General features: G+C 38.9%; 1 protein-coding gene across 1 annotated transcript in view; it reads right to left on the bottom strand.

Annotated features, from left to right (window-relative positions):
- The window catches only part of l(2)gd1 (lethal (2) giant discs 1), a 62,613-nt gene that overhangs the window by 5,400 nt on the left and 41,336 nt on the right, over nucleotides 1-15,877 (bottom strand). Inside the window, exons 11-15 of the mRNA XM_068361853.1 lie at nucleotides 5,066-5,218; nucleotides 4,743-4,918; nucleotides 4,167-4,287; nucleotides 3,669-3,820; nucleotides 190-280 (exon numbers count right to left, since the gene is read on the bottom strand). Of these exons, the coding sequence (XP_068217954.1) occupies nucleotides 190-280; nucleotides 3,669-3,820; nucleotides 4,167-4,287; nucleotides 4,743-4,918; nucleotides 5,066-5,218 (693 nt within the window). The remainder of the gene's footprint in view (nucleotides 1-189; nucleotides 281-3,668; nucleotides 3,821-4,166; nucleotides 4,288-4,742; nucleotides 4,919-5,065; nucleotides 5,219-15,877) is intronic.

The following is a 15,877-nucleotide window of genomic DNA, read 5'->3' as shown; positions in this document are numbered from 1 at the left end:
ATCTGTTTCGACGTTGTTACTGTTTTAGAATGATTTATTGTTAACTTGTTCTCATCATCTATTCATTTCCTAAAGCTGGACTAGTAATAATAATAATAATAATAATAATAATAATAATAATAATATATTACAGTATTCCCATTTAAACAATAACCACTTTAATAATCATGAATCAATTATAGTACTCACATCAAAGGAGTCATGCAGTGTACACTTTGTTTCCAAAATCACCAATGGAACTTTCACGGACCCTATTGTAGTGTCACGATGAAACCATCCCCTGAAAACAAAATAATATTAACCAATAACTTATTTTCAATCTTAGGTCCTCGAGTTACGAATGAGATCCATTCTTACCATGCGGTGCAAGATGATTTTCGTTGCATGTTGGATTTACATACTGTGCATAACATACTGGATGTACATACAGTACATACATACTGTATACATATATATTTTCTAAAAGTGTACCCTATACATATACTAAATACCTATACCCTATTATATAATAGCATACCTACACCAATACAGTATGATTTCTCTCCTTTATTCCTGTGGTTGGTCTGCTCACTGTAAGGGACATTGCAAGTGATAGAGAGACAGGCTTATTGAGAGGAAGAACATGGGGAGTCAGAATGAGATGCTAGAAGAGGTGTTGGAGAAGCTGAAAGAGTTAGGACGAGATACTGGAAAAGGTGTTGGAGAAACTGCAGAGCTAGAGGGTTTAAAGAAATGTACATACTGTAAACAGTTTTGTCAGTGGGGATTGCATTCCCTTCTCTTCCAAGATTTTGTAACACCTCACAGAATCCTGGACACCACAAACCTTTCCATGCTTGGATCCTGTTCCTCGAACTTAGCCATTGCTCCCTCTAGTAAGGCAAAACCTTCTGCCAAGGCCTTGGCTGTAAATTTCATGGGCTCTGGGATTGGGGTGTCTTCCTCTTCTGCAATCACATGGCTCATCAGCTCAAGAAGGACCTCAGCAGACAACTCCTCTTCATGAGATGCCAGGAGCTCGATGACATCATCAGCATTCACTTCAAGATCCAGCTGCTTACTAAGATCAACAACCTTATCGGTGACAGTCTCAACTGTCTCCTCAAAGCCAAAGAAATTGTTGAAGAACCGAGGGCAAAGCTTCTTCCAGACACCATTCATGTTGGTTTGCTTCACCTCATACCAAGCTTCAACAATGTTCTTGATGGCATCTCTGATACTGTAGGAATTCTCAAGCATCTTGAGGGTTATGTCCTCTTTCTCTGTTGCCTCTAAACCCATAACAATTGTCCTATGGAGGTAATGGGCCTTGAAGGAAGTAATTATCCCTTAGTCCATAGGCTGTAACAGGGAAGTAGTGTTAAATAGCAAGTAAATCACCTTGATATTGGGATGGAAGTTAGCTAAGTTGATATGGTGACCAGGGTTATTGTCCAGCAATAGCAACACCTTTCTTAGCACAATACTGCTTAACCTCAGGCACAAAGTGGTTGAAAAACAAATCCTCAAATAACAAAAGGGTCATCCATGCCTTCCTATTAGACTTCCAGATGATGGTTAGCTGACTTCCAAACACCCTGTGGCCTGGGATTTTTAACCTGATACACAAGCATAGGCTTCAGCTTGCAGTGTCTGAAGCATTACCCCCTGAAAGAAAAGTTAGTCTCTCCTTGCCAACTTTGTGTCTAGGTGCTATCTTCTCTTCCTTAGAAATGTAGGTCCGGTTCGGCATACGTTTCCAAAATGAGCCTATCTCACCCACATTGAAGGCTTGTTCAGCAGAAAATCCACCTACCCTAATAATCTCAGCCAACCCATCAGGGAATTCATTTGCTGCTTCATTATCAGCACTAGCAGCTTCACCTTTCACCTTAAGGTTATGGACGTAGGCACAGGACTTGAATCTAACAAACCACCCCTTATGGGCCACAAGCTCCTCACTTTCACTCCCTTCTCCCTTTAGACTTTTTTAGGTCTCAAACATAAACTTAGCCTTCTCCTGAATCACCATAAGATTCACTGGGATACGCCGCTGATTCTGGTTGTCTAACCATAGCACTAATAGTTTCTCCCTTTCAATCATGAGACTACTGAGTTGTTTCGTAATAATGGTCGACTTCATAGAGACAGATCCTTTCACATGCTTGATGCCATGTAAAATTTATCATTAATGGTAATTGGAACCAAAGAACGCCTCAGGGCAAACGCACGACCTACGTTTGTAGGGGTCTCCTCTTTTTCATTTCGCTTCACGATGTCCACTTTAATTTCCATCATAAAGGCTTTTTTTCTTGGATGCACAACTATCCCAAGTCTCTCTCTTACACTTTCCAAATAGGATGCAAAGCAAAAAATGAGACAAAAATAGAAATAAAAGAGCAATACCAACATCCTGAATGTTTATCGTATGCTATGATGGCAAACTGATGCTAAAGCGATATGTAACACACTACTGCCCAGCTAGGCGACAGTGTTAGCTGCTCTCTGCAACGGAAAGTAGTTCTTTATGTCGACAAACCAAAAATTGTACTCGAAACTGAGTTACACTGATTTTTTAAGTACTTTAAAGGAACGCGTTCATAACTACAAATTATTATAACTCAAGACCACCGAAACCCGAGGACCTCCTATAGTGTATAAAAAGTACAGGAGAAATTATAGAGAACAAACATTAGAAGTCTATTGAAAATTAGTATGGGGACATGTTCTTACTCAAGGAATTTAACTATATGGGTTTAAAAAATATTATAAATTTTCTTTTAGAAAAGGCTTTCAACATACAGGTATATGACAAATGACGAATGTTTTAGGCAGACCATAAACTAATTCCTTGACTTACAATGTTAGCATAGATAATTTATTCTTAAATAATAGGTGATGACTGGAGCTACACAGACACATGAGTGAAACCAGTTGCACAGACAAAATTTAACTGATGAAGATTAAAAGCAAAGGTCTTCACAAACTAGAAATACTTTGTTCTGCTTAAAATAAAATACATAAAGACACACTGTTGAACAGAATGCCTACAGAAGACCTATTCAAAAACATACTCATGCTTTATTTTATCAAAACCACAGTTTCAAGCGTAACTTCTGGTTAAGTTATCCTTGACTTAAAGTTAAAACTATGTAGTGGTACTTGAAACATTAGGAGAAAAAACTTGAGCTTATTATAATAGTATATATCTAAGAATACATCATACTGTATTATCTAGAAGAAGCATTACAAAGTGAACTTGAAAGCACTGTGAAGATTTTTCCACTCATAATAGCCATTGCTTAAGGAAAACTACCTTCACTGTATAGCTTAATATTCAATTATAGTTTTGCTTATGGATGTCACAAAAAATAACCATTTCTGCATATCGCTCGTTTGCGACGTCATCATAACTCAAAAATAGCTATTTTTCAGGAGAGCCATTTTAATCAATTAAAACACTCTCATATTAATGTATGTCGTTAGGACATTTAGCGCCTCTAGCGATCAATTTTTTAGCTACAATTATGAAAATTTGCCAAAAAAATCAGCATTTGAAGATGAATATGTCTATATGGATAACTCAAAAATAAATTTTTTTGAGTTATGACGTTGTTGTCGCAAGCGAGCGATATCTGTGGAAATATAAAAAGTAATTTTCTTTACATTAGTTTGCCATGAAGACTTACCCCTTTGCTATGACCTGAATTTTCACATTGTGTCTTTTAAAGACACGAGCAAGGGCCCTGGACTTGCGATCTATGCTGAAGACAATCTTGTGATTATACTCTGGATTGTTGGTGTCCTTGACTACATATGATCTGTCTTGTGGTGGATTTTCCTGTTGAAAAACAAAAGGGATTTTGACGAAGGAAAAATCTATTTCTGGGGAGAGACCTGTGACGCCCGGTGAAACTGACCCAAGTAATCCAAACTCACTGTGTCAGATTCCTCACGGATAGCCACTTCATGTAGTCCACAAAGTTAGAGTTTTGGCTATCCTTGAGGAATCTGACACAGTGAGTTTGGATTACTTGGGTCAGTTTCACCGGCCGTCACAGGTCGACCCAGAAATGAATGGTCTACAGTACCTTCAAGTCTATTTTTTTAAATAAAAAGTGCAGATGGATTATGACTCAATCATATAAGCAATGAAGCTGCAAATGCAAGTTTTGACGCATACTTACTGATGGATATGGAAATTCTATTTTCACGTACGTATCGACATCTTTTGGGTTGTCCACATTAAAATTAACGCCTCGTACAACAATAACTTCACAGTCCGAGTCATTCAAATCTGTGTTGCATCTGTTGAATAAAGCATAGACATTCAGAATCTGTAGAGAATATGAGGTTCAAATACCTACTTATACAGTACTTTCTAATTTTGTGTTATATTAATACATACTGTACAATTTAGACGTTTCCACCAATTTCATAAATAAATTATAATTTACTTCTAAAACCTAATCAATTTTCTTGAAACCTCACTCATTGTCTTGGTCATATCCATATCCCTGCTCGATAGAGTAGTACAGGGTTTAAACATGCAACATAAAGACCAGTTCTTACCCCTATTCATAATGCCGCATTTCTACACCACCACTGCCATGTCCATACAAATTTAGCAACATGATTCCATCCGTAAAGGCATAAGGAACTCATAAAACAGGTGATAAGAACAAAGATCATGATTTCTAAAAATATAATAAAGAATAATATTGAATAATCAATTTCAATTTGAGATAAAAATTACAACTTACTGAATAATATTGAATGATCTATTTTCATAGTGGAAACGGGGAGGGTTGTCCCCTCGTTTGAAGGCTGCCCGAACTGCATCCAGATCTTTCTTTGTGTGCACAATCAACTGCTCAAATCTATTAGAACTTGCAACATCTCCAGTGGCTTTGAAGTGTTCTCTGGTCTGAGCACACATCTGTTATTTAAAAAAAAGGAAAAAGTAAAAACTCGAGAATCCACTTGTTTATCATTACTAAAATCTTTTGGCAAATATAACAGGAACAACCTGGATCGTAAATTGTCCTCTCTAGTGTAAAATCTAAGTCATAAATTATTACAGTACCTTAATTTGAGCAATCAAGTCCTCTTCAAGCTTGGTATAGATGATAGTTATGTCTCCACTGACATGTGGAGGAGCGATGACACAGTCTTCAGCATTAACGACTTCAAAGTCAATGTTTGTCGGGCTGACTTGTTCTTGGGGCGGAACAGGTACCTGAAATAGGAAATTTTAATAATGTACTGGAATTATTCTTTGTACACAGCCAAATTATAAACCTTTTATTTCCCTCTCAAATCAAAAATATAATATAATGGGAAAAGATTATTTATTATTCAATAAACTGAAAATCATCAAATACTTTCAAAGATATTGAGTTTAGAAGGCACTAAATAAACATTCTAAATGTAAATAAGAAGCACAATTCAAATTTTCCATACTGTAATTTAAATGGATAACACAAATTCATTTCATTACAGAAAAACACGGGTAATTCAAGTCATGAATAGTTGTTGACCCCTTTGCTACGATGACGTCGTTATACGTAAAAAAAAACATGCTTGGTGATACCTGCGGTGACACCCAGATACGTCACTTACAAATATAAACCATATGAAGGTTAACCCTTTTACCCTCAAAAGAACGTACTGGTACGTTTCACAAAACACATCCCTTTAACCCCATGGACGTACCAGTACGTCCTTGCAAAAACCTGCTATTTACAATTTTATTTTTGCATATTTTTGATAATTTTTTGAGAAACTTCAGGCATATTCCAAGAGAATGAGACCAACCTGACCTCTCTATGACAAAAATTAAAGCTGTTAAAGCAATTTAAAAAATATATATACTGCAAAATGTGCTTGAAAAAAAAATAACCCCTGGGGGTTAAGGGTTGGAAAGTTCCAAATAGCCTGGGGGTAAAAGGGTTAAAATTACTTGTATAACTCATATATCCTACAAAAGAGTATAGAACATGGTCATAAATACCACAAGAAATTTCACTAAGAAATCTCTTCCTCTCCTTTATATTAGCCCCTCCTCCTTCATTTTTCAACCAACCAACGAAGTCTTTGGGATTCTAGCCTTTATTTCTGATTTGTAAGAGCCATTGTAGTCTGTTTTTGTTACCATATAATATCAAACCACTCTCTCTTGCCAATGGCAACATTCCCTACCTGAGGCATTGCTCAAGCCCCCTTGACAACACAAGCTTTGAGATGTAACTATCCTCACATCTCACCCCACAACCAACCAAAATACTGTACTTGCCATTCTAGTCCTTATTCATGATTCTGTAATGTGGATTTTAGCGTATTTCTATACTGGCATAAGTATTCAAATTACACAAAGTACTACGTAGCTCTTCAAACATCATCGATTCTCTGCCGCTGACCAAAACGATTTACCAGTAATGCAAATTGTTGACATACGATATTTGTCTTTTTATTATTTTATTCTTTTTTTTTAACTATCATTTCCAAAACAATAATATTTTCTTCATGTCTTATATATTGCATATTAGTATTATTCATTGTTTTTACGAGCAAAAGTTAGCCTACTGTCATTATTTCCATTTATTGACATTCTACGCAGTATTTGTCATGTTCTTACATATGCAGTCGTTATTTCCAGGCCCGTGAAATACCAAAAACAGGAATTATCCAGTTCATAGTAAAAGTCACACACAAGATGGAATGATAGAAAAACAAATAAACCTTAAGTCTAATGAACTAAATTTATATTATGTCTGTCTGTCTCGGGCAGAAATATGTTACTATTGTCATCAGTTTTTCATTTATTGCATACCTTATAAATTATAAATTATAGAATACTTCTTGTGTAAAAGGAAACAAATGGATATTTTCATTACATTTCTGTATGACATCAAGTCCGTTATCTTTGACAAGAAGTTCTATATCTTTTGATGGCTATGTATCATGAAATTATTATGGAATAACATAGTCACTTCAATGAACATAGTTTTGTTTTCTAAACAGAATCACAGTGCTTTACCATTATTTAGAGAAAATTATGCAAAACAAACTTCTGACAAATTATTTTAGTCACTCCACAATGAATGGAAAAATTATCTTGGTTATTTAGAGGGAAATAAAATAAAAATAAAGCAAACTTTTGAAAAAAATAATTCTGAAAACAGCAAAAACACAAATAAACATGGAAATGTAGTTTATAAACAAATAAACATGGAAATGTAGTTTATAAACAAATAAACATGGAAATGTAGTTTATAAACAAATAAACATGGAAATGTAGTTTAAAAACAAATAAACATGGAAATGTAGTTTATTACAGAGTAAGTGAGGATGTATATCCAATGGTGACAAATCTCCTAGTGTATCAGCTGCCTTGTAGTGAAGGGGTAAAAACAAATCACACGAAGGTCTGTGGTATTGCCTCTTTTATTCTTTTATCATAGTCTTACAAGAGGAGTGGAGAAACAAAAGAGGTTAGATATTTCGTAAAAGGGTAATGGTCGAAAGATTTCGTGTACTATACAGTACCGACTTTTCGTCTCACGTCACTTCGTCCAACGACACTCATTCCACGTCTTTTTGTCCAATGTCTTTTCGTCCGATGGACTTTTGGGCCAACGACATTTGGTCCAATTTTAAATCGTTTCAATTCACAAAAGAAAAAAGAAAAAGCCCTAGCCAATCCATAACTTCCCCAATAGAAAATGTTATTTTCATTAGTAAAATAAATTTTTGAATATACTTACCCGATAATCATGTAGCTGTCAACTCCGTTGCCCGACAGAATTCTACGGAAGGGATACGCCAGCGATCACTATACTAGAAGGGGGTGTACTCACCAGCGCCACCTGTGGCCAGGTACTGCAGTACTTCTTGTTGACACCACCTCAATTTTTCCTCGGTCCACTGGTTCTCTATGGGGAGGAAGGGTGGGTCAATTAAATCATGATTATCGGGTAAGTATATTCAAAAATTTATTTTACTAATGAAAATAACATTTTTCAATATTAAACTTACCCGATAATCATGTAGCTGATTCACACCCAGGGAGGTGGGTGAAAACCAGTGTACATGACTATAAGTAAGCTAAGTATCCCGTATTTCATATTATCAGTTATTCAAAATAACAATGAAATTATAAGTACCTGGTAAGGAAGTCGACTTGAACCATTACTCTGCCTTTAATAAGTTCGTCTTCCTTACTGAGCGCAGCGTTCCTCTTAGGAGGCTGAACAACCCTAAGGTGCTGAAGTATACAGGGCTGCAACCCATACTAAAGGACCTCTACACAACCTCTAACCTAGGCGCTTCTCAAGAACGAATTGACCACCCGCCAAATCAAAAAGGATGCGGAAGGCTTCTTAGCCTACCGTAACAACCCAAAAAACAACAATAAAAGCATTCAAGAGAAAGGTTAAAAAAGGTTATGGGATTAAGGGAATGTAGTGGCTGAGCCCTCACCTACTACTGCACTCGCTGCTATGAATGGTCCCAGGGTGTAGCAGTTCTCGTAAAGAGACTGGACATCTTTAAGATAAAATGATGCAAACACTGACTTGCTCCTCCAATAAGTTGCATCCATAATACTCTGCAGAGAACGGTTCTGTTTAAAGGCCATCGAAGTGGCTACAGCTCTCACTTCGTGGGTCCTTACCTTCAGCAAAGCAAGGTCTTCATCCTTCATGTGAGAATGAGCTTCTCTAATCAGAAGCCTTATATAATACGAAACTGCGTTTTTGGACATAGGCATCGAAGGTTTCTTGATTGCACACCATAAGGCTTCTGACTGTCCTCGTATAGGTTTTGACCTATTAAGATAGTATTTCAGAGCTCTGACAGGGCAAAGAACTCTCTCTAGCTCGTTACCCACCATGTTGGAAAGGCTAGGAATTTCGAACGATCTAGGCCAAGGACGTGAAGGAAGTTCATTCTTAGCTAAAAATCCGAGCTGTAAAGAACATGTTGCTGATTCGGATGTGAACCCAATGTTCTTGCTGAAGGCGTGAACCTCACTAACTCTTTTAGCTGTTGCAAGGCAGACGAGGAAAAGAGTTTTGAGAGTAAGGTCTTTGAAGGAAGCTGACTGGAGAGGTTCGAACCTAGGAGACATAAGGAACCTTAAGACTACGTCTAGATTCCAGCCTGGAGTGGATAAACGACGTTATTTAGAAGTCTCGAAAGATTTAAGGATGTCTTGAAGGTCCTTGTTGGAGGAAAGATCCAAACCTCTGTGGCGGAGAACTGAAGCCAACATACTTCTGTACCCTTTAATCGTAGGAGCCGAAAGGGATCTAACATTCCTTAGATGTAATAGGAAGTCAGCAACTTGGGTTACAGAGGTATTGGTAGAGGAAACTGCATTGGCTCTGCACCAGCTTCGGAAGACTTCCCACTTGGATTGGTAGACTCTACGAGTGGATACCCTCCTTGCTCTGGCAATCGCTCTGGCTGCCTCCTTCGAAAAGCCTCTAGCTCTAGCGAATCTTTCGACAGTCTGAAGGCAGTCAGACGAAGAGCGTGGAGGTTTGGGTGTACCTTGTTTACGTGAGGTTGACGTAGAAGGTCCACTCTTAGAGGGAGAGTCCTGGGAACGTCGACCAGCCATTGTAGTACCTCTGTGAACCATTCTCTTGCGGTTTCATCCTCAAGTCTCTGTTGAAGAGGATGAGGGCTGGTAACGACAAAGTCATGAGGCTGGGATGAAGGAGGTTCTGCGGCGGTTTGAGGAGCAAGTGTGGAGAGAGGCGACTGTATTAAAACCTGAGGTTCAGGCTGCAAAGCCTGGTCAGGCAGAGGAGAGGAAGGTAGGTGCATGCGTTGAGGTGGTTGACTCCTAGCATGAGTTTCCTGTCTCAAGAGTTGCGCTTGCTTCAAGGGTTGAGGTGGATGCGCAGTAGCAGGTTCCTGTCTCACGAGTTGAGGTTCTTGAGGTGTGAGCTGCGAGAGTTGAGGTAGCGGCTGCGCAGAACGCAGTTCCTGTCTCACGAGTTGAGGTTCTTGAGGTGCTAGCCTCGAGAGTTGAGGTTCTCGCCTTGAGGAAAGTGGAGGTAGCAGCTGCGAGAGCTGAGGTGGCTGCCTCAAGGATGGTAGAGGTTGTCGTACCTCAAGAGGTTGTTGCCTCGAAGATGGTCTAACTGCAAGAAACTCTTGCCTCAAAGGAAGAGGAGGTTGTAAGGCATAAGACTCCTGTTCCCATTGTTGAGGTTGCCTTAAGGAAGGTGGAGGTTGCTGCACAACGCTGGTAACTGGCAACTCCCAACGCGGTAGCTCACGCATGGAGGTAGCTTGAGGAACCTCAACTTCGTACGTCTGGCAGACTGGACTGCGGTGAGGAGGAGCGCTCGCAGGAGGAGGTGTAACCTTCTCTGCCTGAAACTCACGCATTAAGACCGCAAGCTGCGACTGCATGGACTGCAGCAAAGTCATCTTGGGATCAACAGACGATGAGGTCTGTTGAAGCAATGCCTTAACAGAAGATGAGGTCTGTTGAGGCATCGCCTTACCTCTCTTAGGAGGTGTGCAGTCACCTGATGACTGCGGAGAGTCAGAGCTAACCCAATGACTGCATCCGGGTTGTTGAACTAGTGAGGTCTGGACTTTACGTTTAAGAGGTCTTGAGACCTGAGTCCAGCGTTTTCTCCCCGAAATTTCTTCTGCAGACGAGGAAAATAAGGGCTCAATCGTCTGCGAGTGGAAGTGACGGTCTCTGTAAGACACGCCCGCAACCACCGAGGATACTTCTGTGCGCCGATCAAGGCCTGCCGAACCCTTTTGCCCTTCGACATTGCTTCTCCCCTGGGCTTGGGAGCTTGCAAGAGGTCCCGGACTGGGAGGACGACTGGCACGCACAGAAGTACCCTCACGCACAACACTGACACTGACACTAGCACTCGGCACCGCACTGACACTAGCACTCGGCACAGCACTGGCACTACCACTTCCCACTGCACTTTTCACCTTAAGTTCCTTGACGTCCGCCAAGAGGAACTTGTGGTCACTCACTACCGACTCCACTTTGTCACCTAAAGCCTGAATGGCACGCAAAACATCAGACATATCAGGCTGAGCACAAAAAGTAGGTTCGGGGGTAGCCACTACAGGGGGAGGAAAAGGTTGAGGATCATGAGGTGAGGAATAAAGCGAAGAGCGAGCCGAACTCCTCCTAACTCTCTCTCTCTCTAACTTAGTGGTATATTTAAGGAATCGAACAAAATCAAGTTCCGAAAGTCCGGCGCATTCCTCACATCGATCTTCCAACTGACAGGATTTTCCCCTACAGTTGGAACAAGCGGTGTGAGGATCAACCGAGGCCTTCGGAATACGCCTAATACAAGTCCTACATCGTCTTTGGGGAGGGGCTTGAGAAAGGTCGGACATCTTGAATCAAAGAGTAGTCAAGGGGGATTCCAATTAAAGCAAAAGATCGTTAACCATTAATCAAATCAATATAAAAGCTATCTAAGCTAATAGAAAAGTTTCCAGTATAGCGAAAGCTGAAATCTTAGAGCAATACTTCACCAAAAACCGTGAACAAGACTCCAAAATTATAAGCGTATCCATATAGGTCTTGCCGGAAGCACGACAGAGGAAAAATTGAGGTGGTGTCAACAAGAAGTACTGCAGTACCTGGCCACAGGTGGCGCTGGTGAGTACACCCCCTTCTAGTATAGTGATCGCTGGCGTATCCCTTCCGTAGAATTCTGTCGGGCAACGGAGTTGACAGCTACATGATTATCGGGTAAGTTTAATATTGAAAAATTAAACCTGCTGAATGTTTAATAGCAGAATGAAACCTTTCTGCAGCATTGTTTGTGCTGGGTAAATCTTGAAGAATATGCTTATTACAATTCCATAAATCTAATGGAAAATAGATGGATCTCTCCTTCGTCTCGCTCCATGCCCTCTTATCACTCCCATGTAAGTCACATCAAAGCAAGCAATTATTTTGGAAGATATTTCATCATCGTCTATCAATTCCTCATAGGCCTCTACAACATCTTCAGTAGGGAGATATGCTGATGCTGAAAAACACCTTACTTTAAGACAGAATTCAGTGTTTGTTACATTTTTCTTTGAGACCTAGATCAACAATTTTTCTAAATATGGACTGCCCTAGATGAAACAAACATGCACCGATAGATGAATTAAGGAATGATGAATTAAATGACTTATGAATCGCAGCTTCGAAATCTGCCATGTTATCAACTGGATCTACATTAGGTTGCATAATTTTCAATTGCTCAAAAACTGATTCATATGTCTGCCTGGTTTTATTCTGCAGTAATGCAAAGACCCGTGGGAAACTGCTACCATTAACTTGTAGTTGAATGCAAAATAGTTGATACCACTGTTCCGGCACAATTTTTTATGTCCCATCACATGCCCAATGACAATATGATGCTATATCTTTGAGAGCTCTTTCTGATGCAAATATTAGAATTCTTTGATGATCCTTGATGCCTGAACCATATCTTAGAAACTCTTCACCATTATCAAGTTTATCGTATTTGTCAGGGATTTCAAATCCATGTCTAGCCACTGGATTAGCAGGAAATCCGGAATGCTTTTGTCGGCACTTTTGAAAAGTCTTTTAAAGTACTTGAGCAAGTATTTTCAGTTACCTCTGTAAACTTTCTCGATAATATGCTACGCGAAATTGCTACTGCAATTTCAATCGCTTCTTCCTTAATTTCAGCAACTGCTTTTCTAACATTTAATGCATCTAAATTTGCGGGATGAAGGTGCTCACCAGAAGAATAAATAATGTTTGGTACATCGTCTTCCATAACCGTGTGAATGCGCACTGAACACAGCTACCTTTTCTCACACCTCCAGTATTCTTTTCCAAATTTTGTATTAGTTGAATGAAAATTATAGATGTAATTACTTTCATCTACTACTTTTCTTTTCTTCTTCGTTGATTGCATGAACTTTGCCATTTCGGGATGGGCCTTTCAGAAACTGAAGTACTAACCTTGCAGCACACTAAATATATAGTATCAAACTAAAGAGAAAGAAGGAAAAAGAAAATGTTAAGCATGACTAATGGAGTAATTAGAAAATGAGCATATTACTTTATCATAAAAGCCAATAAGGTATAAACTTTCAACACAGAGGTGAAGTAAATGGTAATAACAATCCATTAAAACAATTGTTTTCTTTATAAATTGGACTAAATGTCGTTGGACCAAAAGTCCATCGGACGAAAAGACATTGGACAAAAAGACGTGGAGAAGTGTCGCTGGACGAAGTGACATTGGACAAAAAGATCAACCACTGAAAGATTTTGAAGAAAGAAAAGGTAAAATGACATTGTGAGGGTAGTATAATTTGAAGCCAAAAAGTTCAGTTTATTTTACTTTGCTGCTGGCAAGGAGATGGAGGGGAAAGGGGAGATATGACACCAGAAGCATTGGCACTGGCACTCAGCTGTATGAATGTACTGGGAAAGGGGATTACTGCATTCACTATAATTATTGAAAATTCCAACCCTCCTTTGCCAAAGTACATAAAGTACTACTTCTAACCAGCTATCCCTTACAACAGCCTCAAATGCAACAATGTGGTCAGCCATAATGAAAAGCAGAATGAGGAATGATGCAATTCACAACACAAAGTCCTACCTTCCCCTCTTCACAAGGAAATGAGGGTTGTCATGGGTCATAAAATCTATTCACTTACAGCGTATTAACCCTTTAACCCCCAAAGGACGTACTGGTAAGTTTCACAAAACCCATCCCTTTACCCCCATGGACGTACCAGTACGTCCTTGCAAAAAAATGCTATAAATTTTTTTTTTTCATATTTTTGATAATTTTTTGAGAAAATTCAGGCATTTTCCAAGAGAATGAGACCAACCTGACCTCTCTATGACAAAAATTAAGGCTGTTAGAGCAATTTAGAAAAATATACTGCAAAATGTGCTGGGAAAAAAATAACCCCCTGGGGGTTAAGGGTTGGAAATTTCCAAATAGCCTCGGGGTAAAAGGGTTAAAATTGTTTCCAAGAAATAAATGTCTCACCTATTTTAGAGGGAGAGAATATATATTCATATGTGTGAATATCTAAATGCCTGAGTATAGAAAGCCAGTAAAAAATAATGTCTTCTTTTCTTCTATCTACAGTATAAAGAATTATATATATAGTAAGACAAATGACTGGTTGGGGAAATCTACAACTGATTTTCTATCTTTCTCGCTCTCTCATCAGTAGATAAGTTTGTGTTTATTGTATGACCTGTAATTATACTATACATTATTGCAGACATTTTATGTCAAAGGAAACAGATCTTTTTTTAACCTTTCTTTATAAAGAGAAATTATACATTTCAAAGGCTATCTACCATGGAATTATCACATAATCACTTAGCTAAAACGACATAAACATGCAAATATACACATTAAACATGCAATTACAGGTTATCAAAAAATATATCCAATATCCACAAATCTCGTATACAGCTACTGAGCGGGGACCGTTCTCTTGTAGCGAAGGGGTTAACCGATAAGATTCTATCATTAAAAAAAAAGCACAAACTAAACAGGTTATATAAATCTTTCAATTTATACATACATACATACATATACCAAGGCACTTCCCCCAATTTTGGGGGGTAGCCGACATCAACAAATGAAACAGAAACAAAAAAGGGGACCTCTACTCTCTACGTTCCTCCCAGCCTAACAAGGGACTCAACCGTGTTCAGCTGGTACTGCTAGGGTGCCACAGCCCACCCTCCCACATTATCCACCACAGATGAAGCTTCATAATGCTGATTTTAAAAATAATAGATGTTGCTCTCACAATTAAAAACATCTGGGTTGGTAATTTTGCCAAGAAATTTGCATGGATGCAATAATCTCAAACATTCCACAGTAATCCAAAGAATTAAACATCATCAACAATAAATTTTACTTAGTCATTTGAAACCTAGATATCTACCATAAGAACACTTGGATGTTTGTCTTCGACAAAAAGAGAAGGTACTTAAAAGGAGAAAAGGTAACAGTGATAACCATATACCATCCCTTTCATCATCACATACAGTACAGATGATCATCATATGTTTCAAGACAAAAGTTGAAACAAAGACTAAAAGTAAAAAAATGTTATTTTCATTAGTAAAATAAATTTTTGAATATACTTACCCGATGATCATGTAGCTGTCAACTCTGTTGCCCGACAGAAATCTACGGTCGGGATACGCCAGCGATCGCTATACAGGTGGGGGTGTACACAACAGCGCCATCTGTGAGCAGGTACTCAAGTACTTCTTGTCAACAAGAACTCAATTTTCTCCTCGGTCCACTGGTTCTCTATGGGGAGGAAGGGCGGGTCTTTAAATTCATGATCATCGGGTAAGTATATTCAAAAATTTATTTTACTAATGAAAATAACATTTTTCAATATTAATCTTACCCAATGATCATGTAGCTGATTCACACCCAGGGTGGTGGGTGGAGACCAGCATACATGTTAACAAAGAAGCTAAGTATCCCGTATTTCATTTTATTAGTTATTCAAAAATAACATAAAATAAATTAGTACCTGGTAAGGAAGACGACTTGAACCATTACTCTGCCTTTATTAAGTACGTCTTCCTTACTGAGCGTAGCGGTCCTCTTAGGATGCTGAACGACTCTTAGGTGCTGAAGTATAAAGGGCTGCAACCCATACTAAAGGACCTCATCACAACCTCTAACCTCGGCGCTTCTCAAGAAAGAATTGACCACCCGCCAAATCAACAAGGATGCGGAAGGCTTCTTAGCCGACCGTACAACCCATAAAAAGTATTCAAGAGAAAGGTTAAAAAGGTTATGGGATTATGGGAATGTAGTGGCTGAGCCCTCACCTACTACTGCACTCGCTGCTACGAATG

This window comes from Palaemon carinicauda, chromosome 38 (genome assembly GCF_036898095.1).
Source record: "Palaemon carinicauda isolate YSFRI2023 chromosome 38, ASM3689809v2, whole genome shotgun sequence".
In the NCBI taxonomy this organism is placed as follows: domain Eukaryota; kingdom Metazoa; phylum Arthropoda; class Malacostraca; order Decapoda; family Palaemonidae; genus Palaemon; species Palaemon carinicauda.
The sequence above is the reverse complement of the archived record's forward strand: the minus strand, read 5'-3'. Positions and strand labels throughout refer to the sequence as shown.